This window comes from Diceros bicornis, chromosome 22 (assembly GCF_020826845.1).
Source record: "Diceros bicornis minor isolate mBicDic1 chromosome 22, mDicBic1.mat.cur, whole genome shotgun sequence".
Classification (NCBI taxonomy): domain Eukaryota; kingdom Metazoa; phylum Chordata; class Mammalia; order Perissodactyla; family Rhinocerotidae; genus Diceros; species Diceros bicornis.
This window is the reverse complement of record NC_080761.1, coordinates 11,487,800-11,511,377: the sequence shown is the minus strand read 5'-3', so window position 1 is coordinate 11,511,377 and position 23,578 is coordinate 11,487,800. Positions and strand designations below refer to the sequence as shown.

General features: G+C 44.6%; 1 protein-coding gene across 1 annotated transcript in view; it reads right to left on the bottom strand.

The window, feature by feature from the left end:
• Positions 1-23,578, bottom strand: part of FRMD3 (FERM domain containing 3) — a 275,763-nt gene that overhangs the window by 28,805 nt on the left and 223,380 nt on the right. The window contains exon 13 of the mRNA XM_058565583.1: positions 17,023-17,147. Within this exon, the coding sequence (XP_058421566.1) occupies positions 17,023-17,147 (125 nt within the window). The remainder of the gene's footprint in view (positions 1-17,022; positions 17,148-23,578) is intronic.

The window sequence follows — 23,578 nt, the reverse complement described above, 5'->3', positions numbered from 1 at the left end:
GTGCTATGAAGGAGATAAAGGGGTGTTAGGATCATGATAACTTGGCAGGAGTGGGGTTTGGGGTGAGGCTTCAGATGGAGCTGTGGGGGTGATATTTTATCCTACATCTGAAGAGGAGACAGAGGAGCCAGCTATGCAAAGATACCTTATCACATACTGAACGCTTATGTGTGGTATGGAAGTCTGATGGGTGGCACCTGAATCAGTCTTCATTATTTTATTTTATTTTTTATTTATTTATTTTTTTTGAGGAAGATTAGCCCTGCGCTAACATCTGTTGCCAATCTTCCTCTTTTTCTTTTTTCTCCCCAAAGCCCCAGTACATAGTTGTATATCCTAGTTGCAGGTCCTTCTAGTTCTATGTAGGACGCCGCCTCAGCACGGCTTGATGAGCGGCATGTCTGCGCCCAGGATCTGAACTGGCGAACCCCAGGCTGCTGAAGTGGAATGCACGAACTTAACCGCTACGCCACGGAGCTGGCCCCTCTTCATTATTTTATGTTTATGGTAAGAACAGGTCACACTTATGGAGCGCCTCATATGTGCCAGCCATTGTTCTAAGCACCTCATATGCATTCTCTCAGGAATGATGATCTTATTTTTGAGAGTGCATTTGTCTTTTTCATAGTAAAAAAATAATCTACCTCATATTGCTGTGTGTCAGTTAATACTCATGAAAACCCTATTAACTAGGGTCATTATGTCTAAATTTTACAGATGAGGAAACAGAGGCTCAAAGATTAAAAGCTACCTCCTGTGAAAATAAGAGCACCCTTACAGTAACATCATGCCCCCCACAAACACACAGCACCCTTGAAGCCTCCCTCGCCCTTTATCTAGTCAGTCACCGTCCTGTCAATGCTCCCTCCTAATTCTTCTTCCTCACCCACTTCCTAGTCCCAGCCACGTCACTGGACTCCTGTGCCACTACCCTATCACCCTCTTCCCCCTGCATCTCAGAGCCTCAGGGGGTGAGTTTTAAAAAACACAAATCTGTTCACTTCACTCACTTCTTAAAACTGTCAGGTAGCTTCCTTCAAACATAGCCAGTAGGGATCTTCTTGGAACTTTTAGCTCATAAATTTAGAACAAAAGCGTAGTGATAACTTCTCATGGCCACAGAATCTTAACAAATAGGGATAGAGTCCATACACTTCTGGAAAATCTAATGGTGAAGAATGGTATACAATATTTGCTTAAATAAACTTCTCAATTAGGTCCTGGAGTATAACGCTAGAAACATCTCTAGAGCTTTTGGTTTTTTTTTTCCTTTCAGTTTTCTGGTAATCCAGATTCTATCAACCAAAGAGGGGGATATCCACAGTGGGGTGAGGGCAGCACAAGCCTAACCCAGTGAAAGCCTTAGAAACAGCACGAGATGCTCTAGCTACAAGGAGATGGGAATCGCAGACTCTGTTTCCAAATCTCTTCTGCCAACCAGGACAGCCGTGAAAGGACCTCTGCAGACTGAGGCGCCCGAGGCCTGCTGATAGCGCTAAGAACCTCCTCATGCTTCCTCATATTTTTCTGACTCTCCATCTTACTTGCAAACAAGAAAGAGCATATCATTTCAAGCAGTCAGTTCTGGGTAAGAAGTAAGAGGTAAAAACCATGTTTGTGACTCAAGATAAATGTTTTGTTGAGTCACTGCCTCCGTCTTCTGAGAATGAATTTAGGCCCCTGCTTCCCCACCAAAAAATATTGATAACAGGATTTCTGCACAAAATGTTTAAAATTATCATACTCTGTTCCAATAGGGTAATGTTTAAACATTTAAAAAATAAAGTTAGAACAAAGAATATAAAAAATCCACTAGTTATTTTAAAATGATATGAAAAGCTTAATGCATTACAAATATGCATTGTAGTTATACTTATTCTGAGTTCTCAATGGAAGCAAATTAGAACTCTGAATTTTGTGTTTTACTCCATATTACAAGACTTATTTTAATCTTAGGGTTTAGGGTCAGGACCAGAAAAGTCAGCTAGAATGGCTCCCCTTCTCTACCATCCATCCTTTGTTGAGCACGTACTGGGTGCTGTGCGAGGAGGGGGCACCCAGTTAGACCAGACGTGTAAACTGATGGTTAGAAAGAGGTGTTTTAAGAATCAAATGTAGGGCCGGCCCAGCGACGTAGTGGTTAAGTTCATGCACTCCGCCAGCGTTCGCGGGTTTGGATCTTGGGTGCAGACCTACCTGCCACTCATCAAGCCATGCTGTGGCGGCATCCCACACACAAAACAGAGGAAGACTGGCACAGATGTTAGCTCAGGGACAATCTTCCTCAAGCAAAAGGAGGAAGATTGACAACAGATATTAGCTCAGGGCCAATCTTTCTCACCAAAAAAAAAAAAAGAATCAAATGTAAGTGGCACCTCCAGGGAAACAGACAGTAGAGTGGTGGTTACTAGGGGCTGGGTGGTGCGGAAAATGGGGAGATGTTGGTAAAAGGGTACAAACTTCCAGTTATTAGATTAACAAGATCTGGGGATCTAATGTATAGCATGGTGATTATAGCTAATAATACTGTATTGTACACTTTAATGTTGCCAAGAGAGTAGATCTTAAATGTTCTTACCACAAGAAAGAAATGATAACTATGTGACGGGTTGGAGATGTTAGTGAACTCTATGGTAGTAATCATTTTGCATTATATAAATGTACCAAATCAATACATTGTATACTTTAAACTTGTTTATGTCAATGTTAATGTTATATGTCAATTATATCTCAATAAAGCTGAAAAAAAAGAATCAAATGCAAGAATGAAAGAGAAGAAACTATTAGTACTGTCTTTGGAGCCAGGAAATATGTCAAAGAGGAGGAGCTGCTTGAGAAATCAGTATAGATTTACCTGGTGGAGCAAAGGGAAATTGAAAGAACAGCCCGAGTAAAGGAACCAGCCCATAGAGAGGAACCAGCACGAGCATGCAGTACTGAAGGGGAAGCTGCATTTAGAGAGTGATGAGAGGGTCAGGCAGGATGAAAGGAAGGAAATAAGGCTGGAGAGGTGAGTAGGGACCAGGTTGTGAGGAGCCATGAACACCTTGCAGGGTTGGACTCTTCTCTACAGTTAATGGGAAGTTTCTAGAAACTACTTCAAACACGGGTGATTGCTCTAGCAGGAGTTCAGAGGATGGGTTATAGGGAGATCAATAAGGAAGATGTTGCAATGTTCCCAGAAAGAGAAGAGGGGACTTGCAATGAAGCTGTAGCAGCAGGCTGAAGAGCTGGGAGCAAATGTCAGAGTCGCTTCTGAGATGGAATTGACTCTGGTGGCTGAGCGGATATGGGCCATGAGGAGGGGTAACAAGGCAAAGATGGCCTCCAGGTCTCTGGCTGGGGCAACTGTGTAGATGGTAATGTCATTAACCAAGTCAGGGCAGGAGCAGTTTTGAAATTGGGATTTGGAGAAGGAAGAGAATATGAGTGCAGTTGTAAACTCATTAAATTTGAGGTGTTGGGTGTGAGCTGTTGTGTGGTATCCAAGTGGAGGTGGCCAAAGTACAGGGTGGCACTGTGGGACTGAGCACTCTGTATGGAGGCTAACAGAAGAGAAACAGGAGGTCAAGGTCACCCTGATCAGTGAAAACGCTGCACCTCGAGTCCTGATCTCCTTATTCCACATTCAGTGGTGTCTCCACTCTGCTACCTTGTCTCTCTCCAAACACCAGTGTAGAACAAGCTTGACTGTCTTCCAATCATGGTAAGATAATATTTTGAAATATTAATTGATGGGCTTCTCCTTCCACCCATGCTCACAAAGTTCCCGAGACCTTTTCGTGATCCTCAGCCCAGAGAGCAAACCTAGCCCATCCAGCAATAAAACAATGACCACAAATACTGGACCATTAATTTCACCAACCATTACTCCAAGACAGAAGATCTCCCCCACCTACAGACCATACTCTGAGTAAAAGGAGAATTGAAGGGGCCACAAGTAGAGGACAGGGTGAGATAAGGGATCCCAACCTCCAAGGATCAAGTACCATCCATTGACAGCATCAATGAGCCTCATGGGAGTCATTACCCAATAAGGCACACATGGATTGTGCAGCAACATAACTGTCTGTCCCCTCTCTGACTTATCTGCTATAAGAGACGTCCTTACTGACTGGCCCAAGGCACTCTTAAAACCCTATGAATAAAGATAGGGCCTGAATACCTATAGTTACCCCCACTAGAGGGGTGGTGGTAACATGAAGGGAAACCTTCCATAGCTTCCATAGATGAAACCAGCTGAAAATCTCCCACCGAGGTTGGACAGGAACTAGGAATTTCACAGCTATAATGCATTCTTCAGAAACACCCATGAGGAATTCCCTTGGAGTAGAATTTAAACCACCTCGCTGACCAAGGCTACCTATAATTCAGATTCTTCCTTTCATGTAAACAAAGTCTTTTTCCTCTATCTTGGTTGAACCTAGGACTTAAAAATTCCATGATGTTCCCTGACCCAGATACATCAAGGCCATCTAGTGACAGTGCAGTTTTGTCAGATGCCAACGTAGCCACCCAGAAGTTTCCTTGGAAGAAGAAATGGGTGACACTGCTGTCCTTACTGGCTCCAATTAGAACAGCCTCCTTTGGTCTGTGTTTAGGACTCTCAACCAAGAATCTACTTCCTTTGTCTCTGTACAGGGTGAATTTGTTTTCCCATCACTTCTGCTCTATTATTTCACTCCCTCCGGCACAAGTCACCATTATAGATAAACCATTTTTCTCTGAGTAAAGGAAATTAAATTGGGCTGCATTAATAAGTGGAGCTCTGCGTTTTCTCCATGTTTCCCAACAGCTTTGCAGATGGTATTAAGAAACAGGCATCTATGTCTCCTTGTGGAAAAAAACAGGATGATCTGGAACCGTGGGCTCCTTGTGTGGCTGCTATGGAATCAAGAAGCTAGAGGTAGGAGACCCGATCCTTCCGCCCAACACACCAGCCAAGGGTCTCTCACTTGCTTGTATTCTAGCTGCATGCTCAAAAGAGAAGCACAAGTGGCCAATAAATGCAAGAAGATGTCCAACCACTCTAAGTTTTGCCTTTTAAATTACCAAAGATTTTAAAAAATTGTTATACCCAGTTTTGTAAGGCTACAATAAGAGACATTCATATATATAATTAGTGGGAGGTGGGGGGGGGTGAGAGAGATTTTTGTATATTTATGTGATGAAATAATATACGTCCATTAAAATTAAAATTGTGGAAGAATATTTAATGTCATAGGGAAATGCTCATGTTATATTAATAAGTGAAAAAGCTCATTACAAAATAGTCTCTAGGGTAATTCAATATTTGTCAAAAATATATAGATGGGTTATACACATTCATACCACAGTTTGAACATAGGAGATTACAGGTGCTTTTAAAATTTTATTTGTGGTTTCTGTAGTTTCCAAATTTTCTACAATGACTATGGTATTCCTTTTGATTTTGATTTTTAACAAAACGCAACAAAAAGAAAAGAACATCCATGGCTTCTGGTAAACCCTAATCCCAGGAGAATATTCTCCTTATATGCTTTCTCTTATATAAATAATGGCTGTCCTGGCTGCATTTAGAATTCATACATTCATTCATTCATTTGTTCACTAATTCGACAAGTATTAATTTAGCTCCTATGGTGTGTCAGAACATCTCTAAGTGCCAGGGATAATGTGGGGGATGAGGCAGGCAGTCTTGGCTCTCCTGGAGCTGACATTTTAGTCAAGGGAGACAGTCAACAAACAGGAGGATAATATATAAACGGGAGAGTGTTCAAGAGTGCTAAGCACTCTGACAAAAATCACTCAGGGTGACAGCATGAGAGAGCAGATGGGTAGGCTGAAAGAACCTCTCAGAATTGGATACTTAGGGTAGACTGTCCAAAGAGCTGAAATTTGAGCTAAGACTTTAAGAAACAGCCAGCCTTGCAAAGACCAGAGGAAAGGCCCTTCTAGAATGAAACAGCTTGTGCAAAGGCCCTGAGGTGGCAATGAGGTGGGCATATTTGAGGGAAAGTGGGAAAACCAGTGTGGTAGGAACACAGAGCTTCAAGAGGAGAGCTGTAGGAAATGGTCTAAGGGTGGGCCAGGGGCAATGCATGCACGGCTTCACGGCCAGAGTGAGGAACTTCGATTTTATCATAACTAGATCTCAGTTACCTCCCTCAGGAGATGACAACAGCATCCAGGACACAGAGAAGAGGGGCCACAGCAGTGGTGGTGCAGTGGCAATGATTCTGGGGTATATTTGAAAGGTTCAAGTGAATAGGATTTTGCAGATGGATTTGACAATTTACTATCTTATGACCACTGGGCAGTGGGAGAAGTTTAACTTGAGAAGATGGGCATTTAAAACCAGACTCTTCTGCTCAGGATGGGGCAAGTGCTGGGAAAGCGTCTGCTCTGGAAGGAACAGAACACGGCCCCAAGAGACATAAACAGGAAGGGAGAGCCATGCAGGCCGTCAATCAGCAGAGCAGGCCAAGGTCCAGCCACTGGGTGGAGGTCAGGAGCATGGCCTGGCCCCAAGGAGAGGGGCCACCCAGGTCCTGGGGGATGAGAGTACTGGGGACACCACCAGAGCAGAGGCTCAGGAAAGGGAGCAGGGCTGGCATGAGGACAGAAGACGGCAGAGCAGAGCAGTAGAGAGAGAGCAGGACGAGCAGCCTGGTCCACAGGGCTGGGCTTTGGCCTCTTAGTTCCCTCCCAGGTGAGGGCAGGATTGGCCCTAGAGTCAGGGGTGGGCTGAGCCTGCACTTAGGGGCCAAATTGTGCGGCTGTGGCAGAGGGGCTCAGGCAGGGACTGGCAAGGGGTGCTCTATTTTTTTTAATATGGATACTCCTTCCTTTATTAGCAAAATCCACTATCTGTTTAGATTATCAAGTGGGTCATCCTGAAAACCCTGTTTATTTCTCTTTCAGCCAAAGCATCTGCCCATTTTCACATTTCCTTTGCTGAAGTGGCAATTTGGGGGTTAAAAAGGTTCCAAATTGGACTTCTCTTCCAAGAGGACATGTTAAAGGATGTGAGGGCTCTTTCAAGTGGGGAAATATTCATTTTATATTCCCTTTTAAGCTAGCTGCTATTAATTTTCAATTTTATGCTGGAAATTTGCAACTCACCAAAAGAAGGGCAAAAAATGTAACTGTGCTTTTATAGATCATGGCGCCACATGCTTACCGTTTCCTTAACCACATTTAAACAGAAGATGTCTATACCTTTGGTCTTCCAGGTACTGATGAATGATCCAAAAGTACATATTTAAGAACAGTAGCAATTTGGGGGAAGAATAATAAAGAACAGTCAGAGTGGGGAGGAAACAGAAATCATCTCACCTTGTCTTATGAAACAGGAAATAAGATCCAGGTGACATCAGTGTCCAGCATGTACCAGATGAGACGTAAATGTTTATCGAATGAATGAATGAGTGAACCCCAGCCCTCTCACTCTCTATCCGGTGCTCTTCCCACCACCAGAGAATCCCCACTGAGGCTGTGTCTTGTGTGCCCTCAGCAAGTGGAGTCCAGCACCCTTGTACTCTGGGGCCTCGGGGCCACCACGGAACACTTCAGTGAGTGACACAGCACCTATCAAGCTGCCTGGTAGAGGCCGAGACTACGCTCGGGTGACTCACCCTGGGTTACCAGCCTGGAAGACCAAAGCATGTAAAATGGCATGTCACTAGCGTAAATGGAGCAGACAGCTCTCACGTCTATTTTAAGAATCTGGAGTTCTGGCAAGAACAGAGATTTCAGAGTGTCAAAAACATGCCCCGCCTTTTCTTCTTTATAGATTCATCTGTAAGATCTAGAGCAGTCGTATCCAGACCTTTTCTGGGGGGACAAATGTTTGTGTATACTTATGAATAAATGCATATTTATTTATAAATTAGATACATGTACAGCTGTCTTCATATATTATGTCCATTAGAAAACCTACACGATAGAAATTTTCTAAGGAGGTGATAAAAGTAAAATGCCAGTAGAAGTCCGAATGGTTTCTTCCTCACCCCAGTGGGCCGCTGTGTGCTCCCACCACACATGAACCCGCTCTGGAAGCCATGGCTCTGGGGCCTCCAATTCACCATCAGCCCAACCAAGCAGGAGGCTGCACCCCTCTGCAGACGGCATTGGACGGGCACCCCCGTGGACACCCCCAGCATCCAGCCTCTGCCGACTGACCAGAGCCTCTTTTTTGTTGTTGTTATACACTTATTATACTGCTTGGTAGAATCCAGAAACGTCGAGAGATGATAAAATCAGCTTAGCACACGTTATTCTTACTACTCAGCAAATAAATTTTAATACACTCAAAATTTTAAAAATCATCATTTAAAAATAAAACAACCAGAGCCTCTTTTCTGAACCCTGCCCACGATGCCCATATTGCCACAGACCTATTGTTCTGGTCCTCATAGAGTGGAGCTAGCATACACTGCCTGACACTTTCCTCCATGTCATTGGCTCTGAGTCTTAACAGAGGAGCGAGGAGGCAAGGAGATTCTGTGGTCCTGCCTCAACTTAAGCCTGGGTATCAAAGAGAACATTTACACTCACTTCCAACCCACTAACACAAACACTAGAAATAGAACCCCATGCTGACTGTGGAATGCATCTAAAAATCAGAAAATTATAGCCTCTGCTTTGTACTCATGCTGGTTTAGGAATATTTTCTTTTTTTTTTTTTAAAGATTTTTTATTTATTTTTATTTTTTCCCCCCAAAGCCCCAGTAGATAGTTGTATGTCACAGCTGCACATCCTTCTAGTTGCTGTATGTGGGACGTGGCCTCAGCATGGCCGGAGAAGCGGTGCGTTGGTGCCCGCCCAGAATCCGAACCCGGGCCGCCAGCAGCGGAGCGCGCGCACTTAACCGCTAAGCCACGGGGCCGGCCCTGGTTTAGGAATATTTTCACTCTTCCTCTCCTGCGGTTTCTTAGGGATGTGATGGGAGTGTTTACTTGTCTAAGTGCCAAGCAAAATGTCTTCCCCGTCACAGACCACACTCTAGCTGTCACAGCTGCTCACACTTATGCTCTCCCCTGGCTCACGTCCCAACCCTCAAGGCCCGTGACCGGATTACTTCATGGGACACTTGAATGACATATTTTTTTTCATCCCAGCTGAATGCTTTAAAGCAGTTATTTATTAATACTTAAGTGCAGCAGCAAAGTGCCAACCTGAGCAGGAGCAATGATTTGGGAAGTTCCGCACTGAACTGCTTTCACTAATAAAACAAAGATCCTTAACAGACGATGAGCAAATGAGTAATTAGAACTCGGTCCGGAGTGAGCTGTTCCTTATTTAACAAATTCAACTTTAAAATCAGAACATGATTCCCAGAAGGGAGCAAGCCTTCCTGTACAAAGTCTGTTTCCCCTGCAGCCCGGCTCTACCACGAATTCTGTTTGGGGCAGCACTCTGTCCACAGCCTCCTCCCCACTGGTTCCGAGGGGAGGTGATGCTCTTCCTTGTGCCGGGAGTCTCTGAGGATCCCTAGGTCCTGGCATGCTGTGATGGGAGGCCAAAGACTCAGACACTGCTCCGAATACGCAGGAGCTCTTCCCTCTGAATCACAGAGATTCCCTACATCTATATAAGAGAAGTCATCTCTTTTGACAATTCATTTGATATAATTGAAAAATAAAGGCAGCTCCTTAGTTACTGGTTCTGTTTTAGCAAGAAGGAGTTGAGCCATTTTAGATATGTTTGAGGTCATCTAAGATACCTGGGCCAGGAATTTGAGAGCCAGGATCTGATCCCAACCCCAATACTTATCCAGTGATGTGATTTTGGGCAAACTGTCTCCCCTCTCTGGGCTTCCTCATCTGTAGAATCCTGAGGGGGTGTGCTAGATCAGAGGCCAGCAAGCTTTTTCTATAAAGGCCCAGAGAGTGAATTTAAGGCTTTGTGGGCTAAGAGGTAAAATCAAGGATATTTTGTAGGTACTTATATAATCATTTAAAATGTAATCATTACCTCCTAGGCCAGAAAAAAAAAAAAAAACAACAGGTGGTAGGCCAGCCATGGGCCATAGTTTGCCAACTCCTTTGCTAGAACATCCACAACATTCTCTCTAACTCCCAAGGGCTATGAAAAATACTCCTGTCCCCAAGTTCCCATTTTCATTGTAAAAGACATCCAGCAGTGGTCCTGGAATCTGACCTTGACAGTCAGCAAAAGAATCAAAGAGTTTAGAGCCAGAAAGCATTTGCATGGTACTCAAGTCCAATTTTCTTGTTTTATAGACGAGGAATATGAGGCTCCAAATGGTGGAGCGTCTTGTCTGTGGTCAACCAGCTGCCTGGTTGAAAGTATGAACCAGAGTTCATACTTTCTCACTTGTCCACAGCACTGATGCAGAAACAGAGCGGCTACCTGAAGCACTGCTAGGTTTACACCGGGGATGCGATATTTCATGAAATGAACAATTTGTGGGAAGTAGCCAACTACAGAACCGAAATGATGCACAATATTGGCATCTTATGATGTAAACTGAAAAATCCTTGCAAGATAAGATGCACTTAAATTGCATCAGGAACGAGGGGTTTAGCTTCCTTATGGCAGTGTAAATACTTCAAATTCCAAAGATCTTTCAAGTGATACCACCTTCTTATGAGTACTTAGGTTGTCAGTAAATCCCAGAAACCAAAGTTCCAAAGATGAAACAAACTCCGAAGAAAAGGACAAAAGGAGACGGTGAGAAGCTTTGAAGAGCTTCCAGACGGGAATTTGCAGAGCGCAGGCCTTTATCTGGTCCCCTGAGCTGCTCTTGGCATCTCCTACCATAGAAGATTGCCGACCCAAACTGCGGTTCTTTCTCCTGGAAGTCAATAGATGTGGGAATGAATGCTGAATTTTGACTCTGCTAATCCAATACTGCAGTTATAAATAAAACCAGAAGGTGACCTCTGCTCCGCGGAGGCTCTGAGCTCCTAAAGAAGCAGGTTCAGCTGCCGTGTGCCTGTCAGCCGTGGGGGTCTGTGGGTGCCAGTAAATGGAAAAGTTCCGGAGAGACCAAACCTGTGCCATGCTAAAATGATGCTTAAAAGGGCACTTTGTATGAGTTCCTTCTAATTCAGGATATTAACCCATTTGTTTGCATTTCCGTTAAACACGTTCCCAATTCATTGTTGACCTATAGTTCAATTTAAGATATGTTGTCATGCACTAATGTTTTCAACATTAAGCCAACAAAGCAGGAATTTAAAAAAACTGTACACACAAGATGATCACAATGGTATTAAAATGCATAGGGAAGGAAATTGCTAACACATTAACATCCATTGCCTCTAGGAGGTGGGACAATCAGGGAAGTGATTTTTTTCTGCTTATTTATACGTTTTGTGCTTTCTAATTTTCTAGAAGATGATAAATTAGTTTTATAATAAGAAAATAAAAATAAATAGCAAACACGAACCCTGTGGTAGAGACAAGTACAATTAGAGCTGGTGCTAACTGGTCTGCCGTCACCAGGTAGCAGTAACCACAAGGGGAAAGGTGGTACCATGAGATTTATAAATAGCTCCTACCCTTTGATGGAACAGAACATAAAAGAAATTCCAAAAAGACCAGTGCATTTCTCCTCATGCATGCCCTGACATACCCTGAGCCAATGGGAAGAAATTACTCAACACATGTGGAAAATGGCAGGGAAGAGAGACACTGAAACCCTGAGAAGAGGGTAAATCTGCCTGAGCCATGGCCATGGAGCTCCATAAAGGAAGAAAAGAGGGAGGAGAATTTTCATCTCCGATAAGCAGGGAGGAGACCTGGGTGGAGAGTGGGAAAGGGATTCACAATCAGTGTAACCATAGCAGCCTTGGGCCATGAGAGACTCCACCAGTGATGGGATTGGAGCAACCCTGTAGTATACGAAAGGCTCTGCCTGCATGATGTTGAAATACCTGCACATGTAAAAGGCAGTTGGCCCCACAGGTCACCTGTTATGTGCTGGACTGGAGGGTGGATGGGGTCAAGAGTATGGCATGCTTGATTGAAAATACTCTTTTATATGCTCAAAATGCTTTCACATGCTCCCATACGGACTTTCTAGAATTTCAGTGACACTACCCAAGCCATCTATTGTTAGGGATAGATGCTGTAAACAACACTTTAAACAATCCCACTGCCCTCCTAACCCCCACTGAGCCACATCCATGACACAAGCATGCACTCACACACACATGTGCGCGCGCACGCGCGCACACCCACACACACATCTTCACAGGGACAGTGCTAAGGGGTGGCTTGGAAGAGTTAGTTTTATCACCCTCCTTAATTTCCTTCTATCCTTTGATATCTTCTCAATCATATGCAAATGCAGCTTCCAGCTGCCCTCAATCCAACCACATCGCCAACCGCCAACCCCACGACACTCCCTTATAGAAATTCTGGTGTCTCCACTGTGCTTTTGTTTTGCCAGCAGGAGGGTGTCAAGCATTCGCAACTCTTATTTAGTTTTGTCTACCAGGGGGAAGAAAGCATGGCTTTCTGCCTGTTTAATTAGGCCAGCCTGCACCACTGCTCTGGAAGACAAGAATGATCTTCACTGGGCATCAGTAATTGCCAGGTACCAGGTCTCATGTGATTAATTTCATTCCCCTTCTCTACCATAATCCAGCTTTTTTCCATAATGAAAAATACACTCCACCAATAAAACATGTAAGCATTTCACTATCTAGACTATGGAGACCCTACTCCATTTTGCATGTGAATTTATTCAGATTAATGACTCCTTATAATGTCATTTTTACCCAGAACAATTCCCACTCTCAATTTTTTCTTCTCCCAAAACTTTCATAAACTCTAAGTGGCACTTTTCAAATGGTTTGCCATTCTCATCTAAAGTTTTCCACAGCACTAATCTACTTGGATCCTGTAACCGAGCAACTTGGGGGTAACATTGAAAACTTTCCCGTTGCCTAGTGGTGCTTAGAAACCGACTTTATTTTTTCTCCACCCAGATACAGCTGACTTCAGAGCTAATCCTCCAGCTGTCCTATGCGTGAATGTGGTCACAGGTCCTCCCAGAATGCCACTGGGCTAGTCGGGGCAATGATGCTCTGCCCAGCTGTCTTTGAGAAACTTGAAGTTCTAGGAAGAACAGAAGGAGCTTGTCAGACAAATGGGTGGTCATGACCCCAGAGAGTCATGGCGGCAGCAGAGATGCCACCACCACGGCACTCATGTGAGACAGGGCGCCAAGACCTTCCTGTGGCCTCACAGAGATGGGTCTCCAGGTGTCAGGGTCAAGACCTTCTTTCTTCTCTCAACCTGATTTTTAAAGATTTCCTAATCAGACAACACTTACCAGGACTCAGCCTGCCAACCTTGACCTGTTTATGGATCTAGTTCCAAAACGTGTGATTTGAAAGTCCCCCAAACAAGAATCTGAACTACTATATAGAGATGGCAACAGCGACATCAAAGGTGACCAGTGATGTCCAAGTCTCCTGCACTCCATGTTTGAACCTCAGCAAAGCAATGCACAGTGCCAACTCTCTCAATGGCTCCAATATCTAAATGAAATAGTTTTTGCCATTGACTCCCTGTGTGATGCTGACACGTCACTTAAATCTGCCTGTGTCTCAACAGTCTCACCTTTAAAGAGGCTGAAGTCTGTTCACTCTCAGTCCAAGTCTCAGAGATGAGGACAGAACCTCGACAGAAGGAGTCCAGGGGCTACTCACCTGCCGTGTACTAGCTTGAATCCTCCTCCTCCTCCCTAATGCAACTCTTTCTGCCTCAGTTCAGCCCTGTTTATCTACTCTCTGGTTATTGCAGTGGTTCCTGTGTGGTCTCTGTGCCCTCAACCTAGTGATTCTCAACCAGAGAGCAATTTTGTTCCCCAGGGGACATTTAGCAATACCTGGAGACATTTTTGGTTGTCAAGACTGGTGGGGTGCTGCTGGCATCTACTGAGTAGAAGCCAGGGATGCTGCTTTACATCCTATAAGGCACAGTCCAGCCCCCAACAAAGAATAATCCAGCTCAAAAAGCCAATTAGTGCTGAGGTTAAGAAACTCTGCTCCAGCCATACCCGCCTCTAATCCATCCTCTACACACAGGAATGATACAAAACAATTCCAATCAGGTCATTTCCATGCTTGAAATCCTCCAGTACCTCCCAGTTGCCCTCAGGTTAAAGTCTCAACTCTCCAGCAAGTCACATGAGATCCATGCTCTGGCCCTTTCCTAACTTTCTGCCTCACCCTTCACTGTTCCCCTGACTCCTCTTCCCTGAAGCCACACAAGCAATCAACACAGGTGACTAGACCACCCACAACTCCCTCTGCCTGTCAGTCACATGCATTCATTCCTTTGCCCCAATTTTATGTCAGACACTCTAATGAGACTAAAAGGGAACGAGATGCTCTCCAAGCAGCTAGAGGCACTGATGTCTCGTGGGACACGCAGAAAAGTGAGCATGCAATTCAATCAGCAGAGGCAGAATCTCCTCATCACCTCTGTGATCCTGCTGCTGCCTCCCCAACAGGCTGTGAGCCCCCAGGGAAGAGAGAGTGTCTTCATCTCTATAAGCCACAGAAACTTGCAAATGCTAAGTGTGGTCTACTAGTGGTATACCTTGTCTTTGTCATAGTTCTTGTATTAAAGAACGAATGAATTCCTAGCTTCTTTCAATTTGGCTCTTGCTCGGGCATAAAAAGTACTAAAATAACAAAATACAAGGATGAAACTAAATTAATCACATTGTGTGTACCCAGAAAGAGAGCCCATCCACAAAGGCGGAGACATCTTTGTTTAAAGCTGTATTCTCTGCCTGTCTTCTTTTTATATATCAGAGAAATATAAATGTATAAAATCTATAGAATAAGTATTTATCCCTTATATGGAACGTCTAAGTCCCATCACCTGACACTCAAACACAAGACATGTGAACAGAATTTGACTCTAAATAGTAACCGAGATACAATGGTATTAAGAGCACAGAGCTGGGTTCACTGTGGTTATCATAACTTTGAATTTGGTGGTACCTAAGATGATCTGGCTCTCTTTCTCTAGATTGGGAGGTTCATTCTATTTACTGGACATTTAACAATACTATCCTTTCTACTTTCCTTCCTTTTTAAGTTGATTCTATATCCTGGAGGTTGTTATGATTTTCCTGAGCTTCAGAACCCACAAAGATGTCCCATAGGGGATGGATCTCCTAGAAAAAAGTTTTATTAGACATTTATAGAGCTATTTTGGACTTTTTAAGAGAGAGACCTATCAGTTTGACTTCATAGCTAGTGAAAGAATTTAAGATTCTTCTTTAAAATAAATGGAAAAATTGAAAAGGTGGCTTATAGATTCTATCATATATCATGAAAATTTTTATTTTTATTGCAGTTAATTATAATGTATGTGTCTGTTGTCCACACAGTTGTCATGTTAAAGACGAGGTTAGTATTTAGCAGTAGAAGCTCATTGTAGAAAATGTAGCAAAATGGAGTTTCTAAGTGAAGGTGGTGAAGGGTCCAGGGCAAAGCTTGCCAGGCCCCCCTTCACATCCTGGGGGCTCCCAAGGCAACAGCAGCCTAGCTTCCATATTCCCTGTGGTAACTGGTCTTCCAATCTTTATTCCCTAATCATGACCTCCAAAAAAAGTGATTTCCACTTAAACAAATATTCCAGATATATGGGAGGAAGCCCAGGAAATCATTAGTGATCAGAAATGAAATCTGCTTTTATTTCACTTGAAAAACAAAAAAACAGAGAAGGTGCTGAAAAATGTAGATCAGCACATGGACCCAGAGACCTTTAGGCTAAGAAAATTAATTGAGCACGGAACTTCCAGTGTTAGTTGTTAAGACAGAGAGTAAAGGCCATTATAACAAGACCCTTCGCAGCTGGGGATACAGGTGTCTTCTGAGACTCCATCTCTCGTCTTTTGCACACTTTCCTTCCACCTATAGAATTTTTGGCATCCAGTTGCCCAGTTCTCCTTCTAACCATTAAAGCTTCCTTTCAGGAAAAGATTTTCTAAAATTCTTTACACTTCAGTGTGAATCAGCTGCTGCTGCCACTCCCAAGAGTATTCACACCTCAAGCCATATTCTTATTATGGGCCAAAGGGTCTTCCCCTATGGAAGGAATTCTTGACTTGAAGCAGCACGTGAAGGTGATATTTTGGGAACAGAGTACCCTGCCCTCTGGAAATTTCCCAGTCTCCAGATTTTAAATGATAAAACCAAAATCACATAAAGTTAAGGAAAAGCATGTTATGTTTGTGTTCAGCATTCCAATAACTTCTTTTGTGTGAATTTTTAAAATTTACTTTGAAATTAATGTGTGAGATTTGCCTTACCAGGTGTCTGCAGCAAGCAGCACGGTAAGATTCTTCCCTGAGGTAAATAAAGTCCTCAAAAGCAAAAAAAGAAGCCTAGAAGGACATGTATTATATTCTTTATAAATATAACAACTTTCGGGTTGAAGTGGACCCTATACAGTTTAGCTTGTATCAAAACTGTCAGACAAGGACCTGTGGAAAAGGAACATGAGGATGGAGAAATACTGAGGCAGAAAGGGGATGATCAGTGGAGAATTCTTTAATCACTAACTTAATTGTGATTATAGTCAAATCATTGCTATTCAATAGAACTTTCTGTGGTGATGGAAATGTTCTCAGTCTGAACTGTCCAAGATGGTAGCCACATGTGACTACTGAGCATTGGAAATCTAGTTAATGTGGCCGAGGAACTGAATTTTTAATTTTAACTAATTTAAACTTAATTTTAAACAGCCCACAGCATGGCTAGTGGCCACCATACTGGACAGTGCAGGTCTAACACCATTACTGCTTTACATGTAATTTTAGGAACACTTTGTACCTCTAGGAGTGAATCTCTCTAGGAGAAACTGAAAGAACTCTCAATATAAGGCAGTCTTCCGGCAAACAGCTTATTTACTAAAAACACAAGTTTATGACTCACTTTGTCCTCCACCCCGACCATTACCCAAGGTACCCAGGATTGGCGCCTCACTTGCTCCTCCAGGGTGAGCCTGCAATGCTGGCCTCTGGAAGGAAGGGCACTTACCCTCACCCAGCGCAAGGTCCTCCTCCTGCTCACTGGGGGAAGGTAGCAGGGGCTGCAGGGGCTCCATGTTAATGATGAGCTGTTTGTTCAAGGAGTGCGAGCTGCGGCTCTGGGTAATGCTGGCTCTGAAAACAGACACAAGCCCGATGAGGTTGGTTTCCACTGCGAACGCCAGTGCCTCCATCTCAGTAGGCTACCAAGCTGAGAACCGCTTCTAGACACACACAGTGGATTAGGCCAGTGGTAAAGATGACGTAACACTCAACACACAGCCCATTTATCCTTAAGGTCCTGACAGTGACAGAATGTCCATGTGTTCTAATGGGATATAGTGAGAGAAAACGTATTTCCCCTACGTCACCAGACGTGGGCATGCTACGTGGCAACACAGGCACTGGAAAAGGATGTGGGAGGCAGGTATCGCCGAACTAGACATGCAGAAAACTGAACGAGGGGCGCGGCTCAAAGTAATTAACCAAAAACACAAAACGAAAAACCCTGGCCGATCGATGGCACAGATGTTCTACAGCTCTGAGCTGTCTTGGTATTGCTGGATGTCCAACATTTAATACCAGTGTTTAATATTCCCATTCAAATTCACACCCCATCACCAACCAGCCTGGAAGCCAGCTCTGTTTTCTCCATTGGAAAGGAGCACGCACGCACGTCAGTGGCTGTGAGGGGCAGCTGATGGCAAGCAAGCTGTGCAGGTGTCTTGTCAAGACTATTGGCTGGCAGCTGGGAGGCCTGTTGACACTGCCTGTAGCAGGGACACCAGCTGTTTGCCCTGAGAGACAGGGAAGTGGGGCACAGGCAGGCAGCGGGGTTTGAGCACCTTTCCTCTCCCCACGTTTCCCATCAAAACCAAACCTACCCATCCTTCAAAGATAATGTCAAACGTCTCCTTCCCCTTGAAGCCTTCCTGGATTGCCCTCACCACACACACACACGCACTCTCTCTCTTCTCACACTACTCTCCCTTCTTTCACAACTCACGTTTGTCACCTCTGTCTCTCTCTAATTATTCGTGCATTAATTAATCCCACCTTGATAAGTGCCTTAAGGGCAGGGACTGGTCTATCCATTCTCAAGCGCCTTACAGCGTCTCGCTTGGCATCTTGCTAACGGCTGTTCAGGTTTGGAACTGAAGTAAACTGAATATACTCCTGGCTTGACACAAATTGCCATTTTGGACTGGCCCAGAAGTTCCCCAGGCCGGCTGACGGGACTGCCTTACGGCCCGGGAGTTTCCACTGGGCACGGGAGGGGGCCGGGAAAGATCAGGATGCCTCTTAGCATCTAGAGTGAAAATCTCCCTACAGCTGGCACTGGCTGGAAAGGAAATTTATAAGGATTCGCTTAACCATGGAGTCCTTTTCTTCATTATTTCATTCTCTGACCACTTATTTTGAAGCTGATATATTTGTATTGGACGGTCTGCCTTATTCTGGGGAACTGTGGTCCTCACCTTAAGTAACTCACTCTTTAGAACCATGATTTTCAAACTTTTTTGACTGAGACCCACACTAATAAATACATTTTATATCTTCTCTCTGTACACACACACACACGTGCACACATGTAGGAAGACACACAACTAAAGCGATGTTTCTTGCAGCAATAGTAACCTTTGCTGTGTGTGATTCTCTGTTTTTTTCATTCTGTTTTAGTTTGTTTAAATGCTGGTCTTGATCACTATTTTCAATTCATGACTCATTAAGGTGCTGCAGCCACAGCTGGAACAGCACGCGTCTCATGGAGGAGACCGATGGCCGAGGGTCCCACAGGAGCACTCAGGAGGGGCCGTGATCCTGCCGTGAGTGAGGGGAGAGCCAAGAATGACCTTCCAGGGGAGGTGATGCCTGTGGCAAGTCCTGGCAAGTGTGGTAGGGTTTACGGGGAAAGAAGTGGAGATGCGGATTCCTTGCAGGGGGAAGGAAGGAAGGAAAGAAGAAAGGAAGGGAGGGAGCGAGGGAGGGAGAGAGGAAGGAGTAGGGGAGGAGATTAAAATTTACCACAGGCAGTTCCTTCTTTTATTGTGAAGGATTCTCATTTTTTGAGCTTTCATGGGGTTTCCTTTGGCCCTGTGGCCCTCATGACTGTGATGCTAGCTCTGCAAAGCACAGCATGTTGCCATGTTTGTGTGGGCCATGTAGCTTTCTGACCTCTGAAAAGGCCATTTTCCATTCTTGCACAAACCAACTCTGAATCGCTCTGCCCCACCTCTGACCACGCATGCCCCCTGAGCTGGCTACAGTCCTATCGCCCGGGAATCACCGTGTATGTTGCAACAAAGTGGGGCCCACAGTGAGCCTTTATGGAGGGCCTTTCCTCCCCATCAGCCCTCCTCCCAACACTCTTCAGTGGGAGATATCAAGCAGCCTAGGGCTGGCCCCTACCACATCGCAATGTCTGGGCAGTTGCCTGGTGCTGGCACAGGCTGAGCTCACCAGCTGTGACCTCACAGGTGCGAGCCTGGCATTGGATGGTCAGGAGGACGTTGACTCAGCCCCTACGCTCACTGCTCCTGCTGCTGCGTTGTAGCAGAGGCCCAAGGCCAGGGGCAGGGGGTTATGGGGTCTGCCTAGGGTTAGGCCAGATGACCCCTATGGTCGATTGCAACCCTGAGACATTCCAATTCTTTGATTCAGAGATGAACACAATTTCCCTTGGAAGTACAAGACTCAGATAAACCCAAAGTTGGACATGACTGGGGATCTCCCCGGAGCACAAAGAGTCCAGGGCTCTAGACTTGGTGCGGGGCACCAGGACAACTCGGTAGAAAGAGAAGCAAAATTAGAATCAAAATGCAGGTCTCCCACCTTTCCCTACTGACTTTAGACCACAGGTTACCCTTTTTGACCTAACTATCTCCTTGCAGCCTTTTCAAAGGTGCCAACTGATCAAGCTTCACTTAAAGCAAGAGCCCACCAGTGCAGTCATTCTAATAATAAATATAACACCAGAATTCAGAGGGCTCTTTCCTAGTTTACAAAGTGATTTGTATACACTTTACTGCATTTGTTTTTCTCAATGTGCTTAGAAGACAGGCAAGAAAAATACCCTATCTACAGATGAGGAAACTGACTCAGTGAGGTCATGAACTTGACTAAAGACACTTACATGAGCAGACTCAGGACTCAAAGCCAGCTCACCTGATTCCCAGCCCAGGGCCTCTGCTGCACTCCACACTGCCTTTCTGCATGATTTATCCTCCACCCCCCAGCAGGGGCTCCGTTCACTACCCCTAATGCTCTGCCATTTGTGGCTGTAGAGGTCCCGCTGTGTCAGCCTCTAAAGGATGTGCCGACATCCCACTTGGCTCCCACTCCACCCTTCCGCCTGAGTTCCTGAGGTAACAGCTTCTATAGCTGGGGTCTCCCCAGGCCGCGTGAGGGTCTGTGCTGTGCTGTGTGTTTCTCCCATCCGCCCATCAGCTGACTCGGCAAAAGTGCCTGACTTGCTTTGCAGCCCACTCATGTGTGTGCTCCCGGCACAGAACAGTTTCCGAATGAAACTGTCATTAAGAATTCTATTGAGGTAGAAAGGTTACCTCGGGGACCTGCAAGTATATTCCAAGATTGGCTTCAAGAAACGGTAGCACAAAATAAAGCCGCTAAAACAAGGCTCACGGAGTCCTGCACCACTCCTTGGAGTGAAAGGAAGTGCCGCTGGCCAGTGATCAAAAACTCCATCTGAAGAGACTTTACTGTGGACGTGTCTGTCAGATGCCAGCTTCCCATTTTTGGATGAGAGATGATAATAATATCACATTTGTATGGCACTTTGTAATTTTTAAAGCACTTTATTTTAATGCTCATAACAAAACTTAGAAGTTTGGCAAAGAAATATGAATCTCATTTTATAGATGAACAAACTGATGATCTGAGAAGTTAAGTGACTTACCCCAGACCACACAGTGGTAAGCAACACAGCCAAGATTAGAACCCATTCATGACTCCTTAGACAGGTGCTCATTTCAGGTACAAAAGCTGCCTCTGGGGGTCCCCTGGTGGTGGCTGCTATGCCCAGGGGGCTCACACAGCTCATCAGGCCTCTGCGGTGGGCAGGCGAGTCTTACTCAGCAAAGATCAGTGAGCTACCATGGGAGTTAGCTTGTCCTCTTTTTGAAAAAAAGAAAAATCTCAAGACAGCATTCTCAGTCTGTCCATATCTGTCTCTCTCTAAACACACATCAGCAGAAGTAGGAGTCCATGAACTTGTCATTCTTTGACGTGTAGAATCTCAAGTGTGAGGAAAGATAGCTGACTGAAGCTTTACTGTCACCATTCTAGACTAGCAGTCATCTCTGAACACCGCCAGAGAAAGAGAGCTCATTACTACACTCTCACTTTTGACAGCCACATCAGAGAAGTCAAAATAATTCAAGAATAAAATAATTGTTCAAGAGAAACAATTTTCTATCATGCAACTGGCTCCTGGGAAGGAACGAGAAATTGCTTTCTGAGAGTGGCCCACATCGCTATGGCTCTGACCCCAGTGCTGCCTCCTGGGAGGTCGAGGTCTCTGGGTCAGCACCGTGGACAGATCTCAGGTCTCAGAAAATTGCAGAAGTGCTGCTGTCATCCATGCCCCTAGTTCATGCATTCATTCAACAAATATGTACTGACCTTCTACTATGCGCCAGGCACTGTGTTAGGTTTTGGGTGATATGGAGACGATCGAGATAGACACAGGCCTTGCCCTCCCAGAGCTTGCTTTGTATCATTATTTTAAACAAATTTTTCCCTGTATTGTCAGGGATTTGAGAGATATGGCCAAAGAACTGAGGACCAGAAGAGAGGCATCCTGAGGATGTGAACTCAATAGGCTTTCACATATACATAAAAGGGGTAGTGGAAGGAAAAGAAAGCGCATGAGAACCAGTGTCTCAAGGGCTTAAGGGCCTTGTCTGCAGTAATAACCTGGGGCATTTTAGAAGATTCAGAAAAGGGAAACTGTAAATTAACGGATGCCTCATTTCTCATCGTCTCCATTGGTTCAGTCCACTCCAGGAAAAGCTTTTCTCTATGGGCACTCTGCTCCCCTCACCCCCTCCACCACCAGTTATCTAGAGCGTGGCTACTCAAAGTGCAGCCCACAGACCAGCCACATGGCCATCTCCTAGGAGCTCATTAGAAATGCCAGATTCATCAACCATAATCTGACTTGAACAGGATCCCCAGGTGATCCATGCGCGAGCTAAGGTTTAAAAAACCCTGATCTAGGAAGCCTTGATTCCCATAAATTATGCAAACTTTAATTGAAAAGAGAAGTATTTTTTAAATTCTTTTCTAATCTTATTAACCAGCCATAGATGGTAACTATGGGACTCTTAAAAAACCTATATATTTGGAATACGTCTCTTGAAAGTATATTGTTAAAAACAGTTTCAGACTTTGTGCCATCAAGAGAACTCCCTAGCATTGACTATTTCTTTTTTTTCAGATCAAACACTCAAGATTCAAGCTGGAAGAATAAAACCCAAGCTGAGCTCCTGGGGTAGTTCTGCCTCCCGGCTTCTAGGAGAATGCCAGAGGTTTTCAACATGACAGATGCTACAGAGAAAAGAGCTCAGGACTCAGAAGCAGAACCCTAGAGTTCTAGGCTTAGATCTGCCACCAAAAAAGAATTATGACCTCAGAAAATCATTTAACTTTTCCGAGACTCAAGTTCCCTTGTCCGTAAAATAGAAGCATCAAACTCGGTGATCCCTGAGGTCATTTCCAGCCCAAAGATTCTGGAAAAGTTCAAATGATATGTTTTATCATTTCCTCTTCTACATTTCTGCTGCACTGAGTAACCAAAATGTGAGGCAGAGGAGAGGGTATAAAAAGACTATTAAAAAAAAAAAAAGACAATTGTCATGGATGGGTGGGCTGTAAAACTTCCACAGGTATTACACCAAGATGCTCCCAGACAAGGTGCTCCAGCTTCCCTCACCCCACAATTTTCTCCTTCTTAAAGCAGGAGACACTGGTTTTGCAGACTTGCATGTGACAGCTTCCCAGTGGGTCACCCGAAACTGGGGATGAATTATTCTCTTTACAAATCTGCACGGGATCTTGTGCAGACTGTGGTTCTGCTCCCCTGTAGGAAGGGAAGTGCCATCTGGACGTCCACGCCAGGCTAGCTTAGCCACACTTCTGAGAGATCATGGCCTCCTTCTGCCCAACAACCTTGGGGGATAAGGTGAGAGGCACCCAGCTCACTGGGTCACCCGGGAACTAGAAGGGACTGGGCAAATCTGAGCATAAGGGAGACTCCTCTGAGTTCAAAGATGGGAAAGGAAGAACAGGTGCCAACCCAGTGTGTGCGAACTTCCTAAAGAACATAGCTTATGATGATCTTGCTTTCAAGAGGGGAAGCGTCATGATGAGAATGCTCAGCTTGAGATATTTAGCATGTTTGGGGTTTAGGATGTCCAATGATTTGTGTAAATTGCAGTGGTATGAAGTCCAGCATGACCAAGAGACTATTTAATTCCTAAGACATACATGTCACACCACCTTAATGAAATTGCGTACTCTTGAACCACTAATGACTAAGTTCCTCA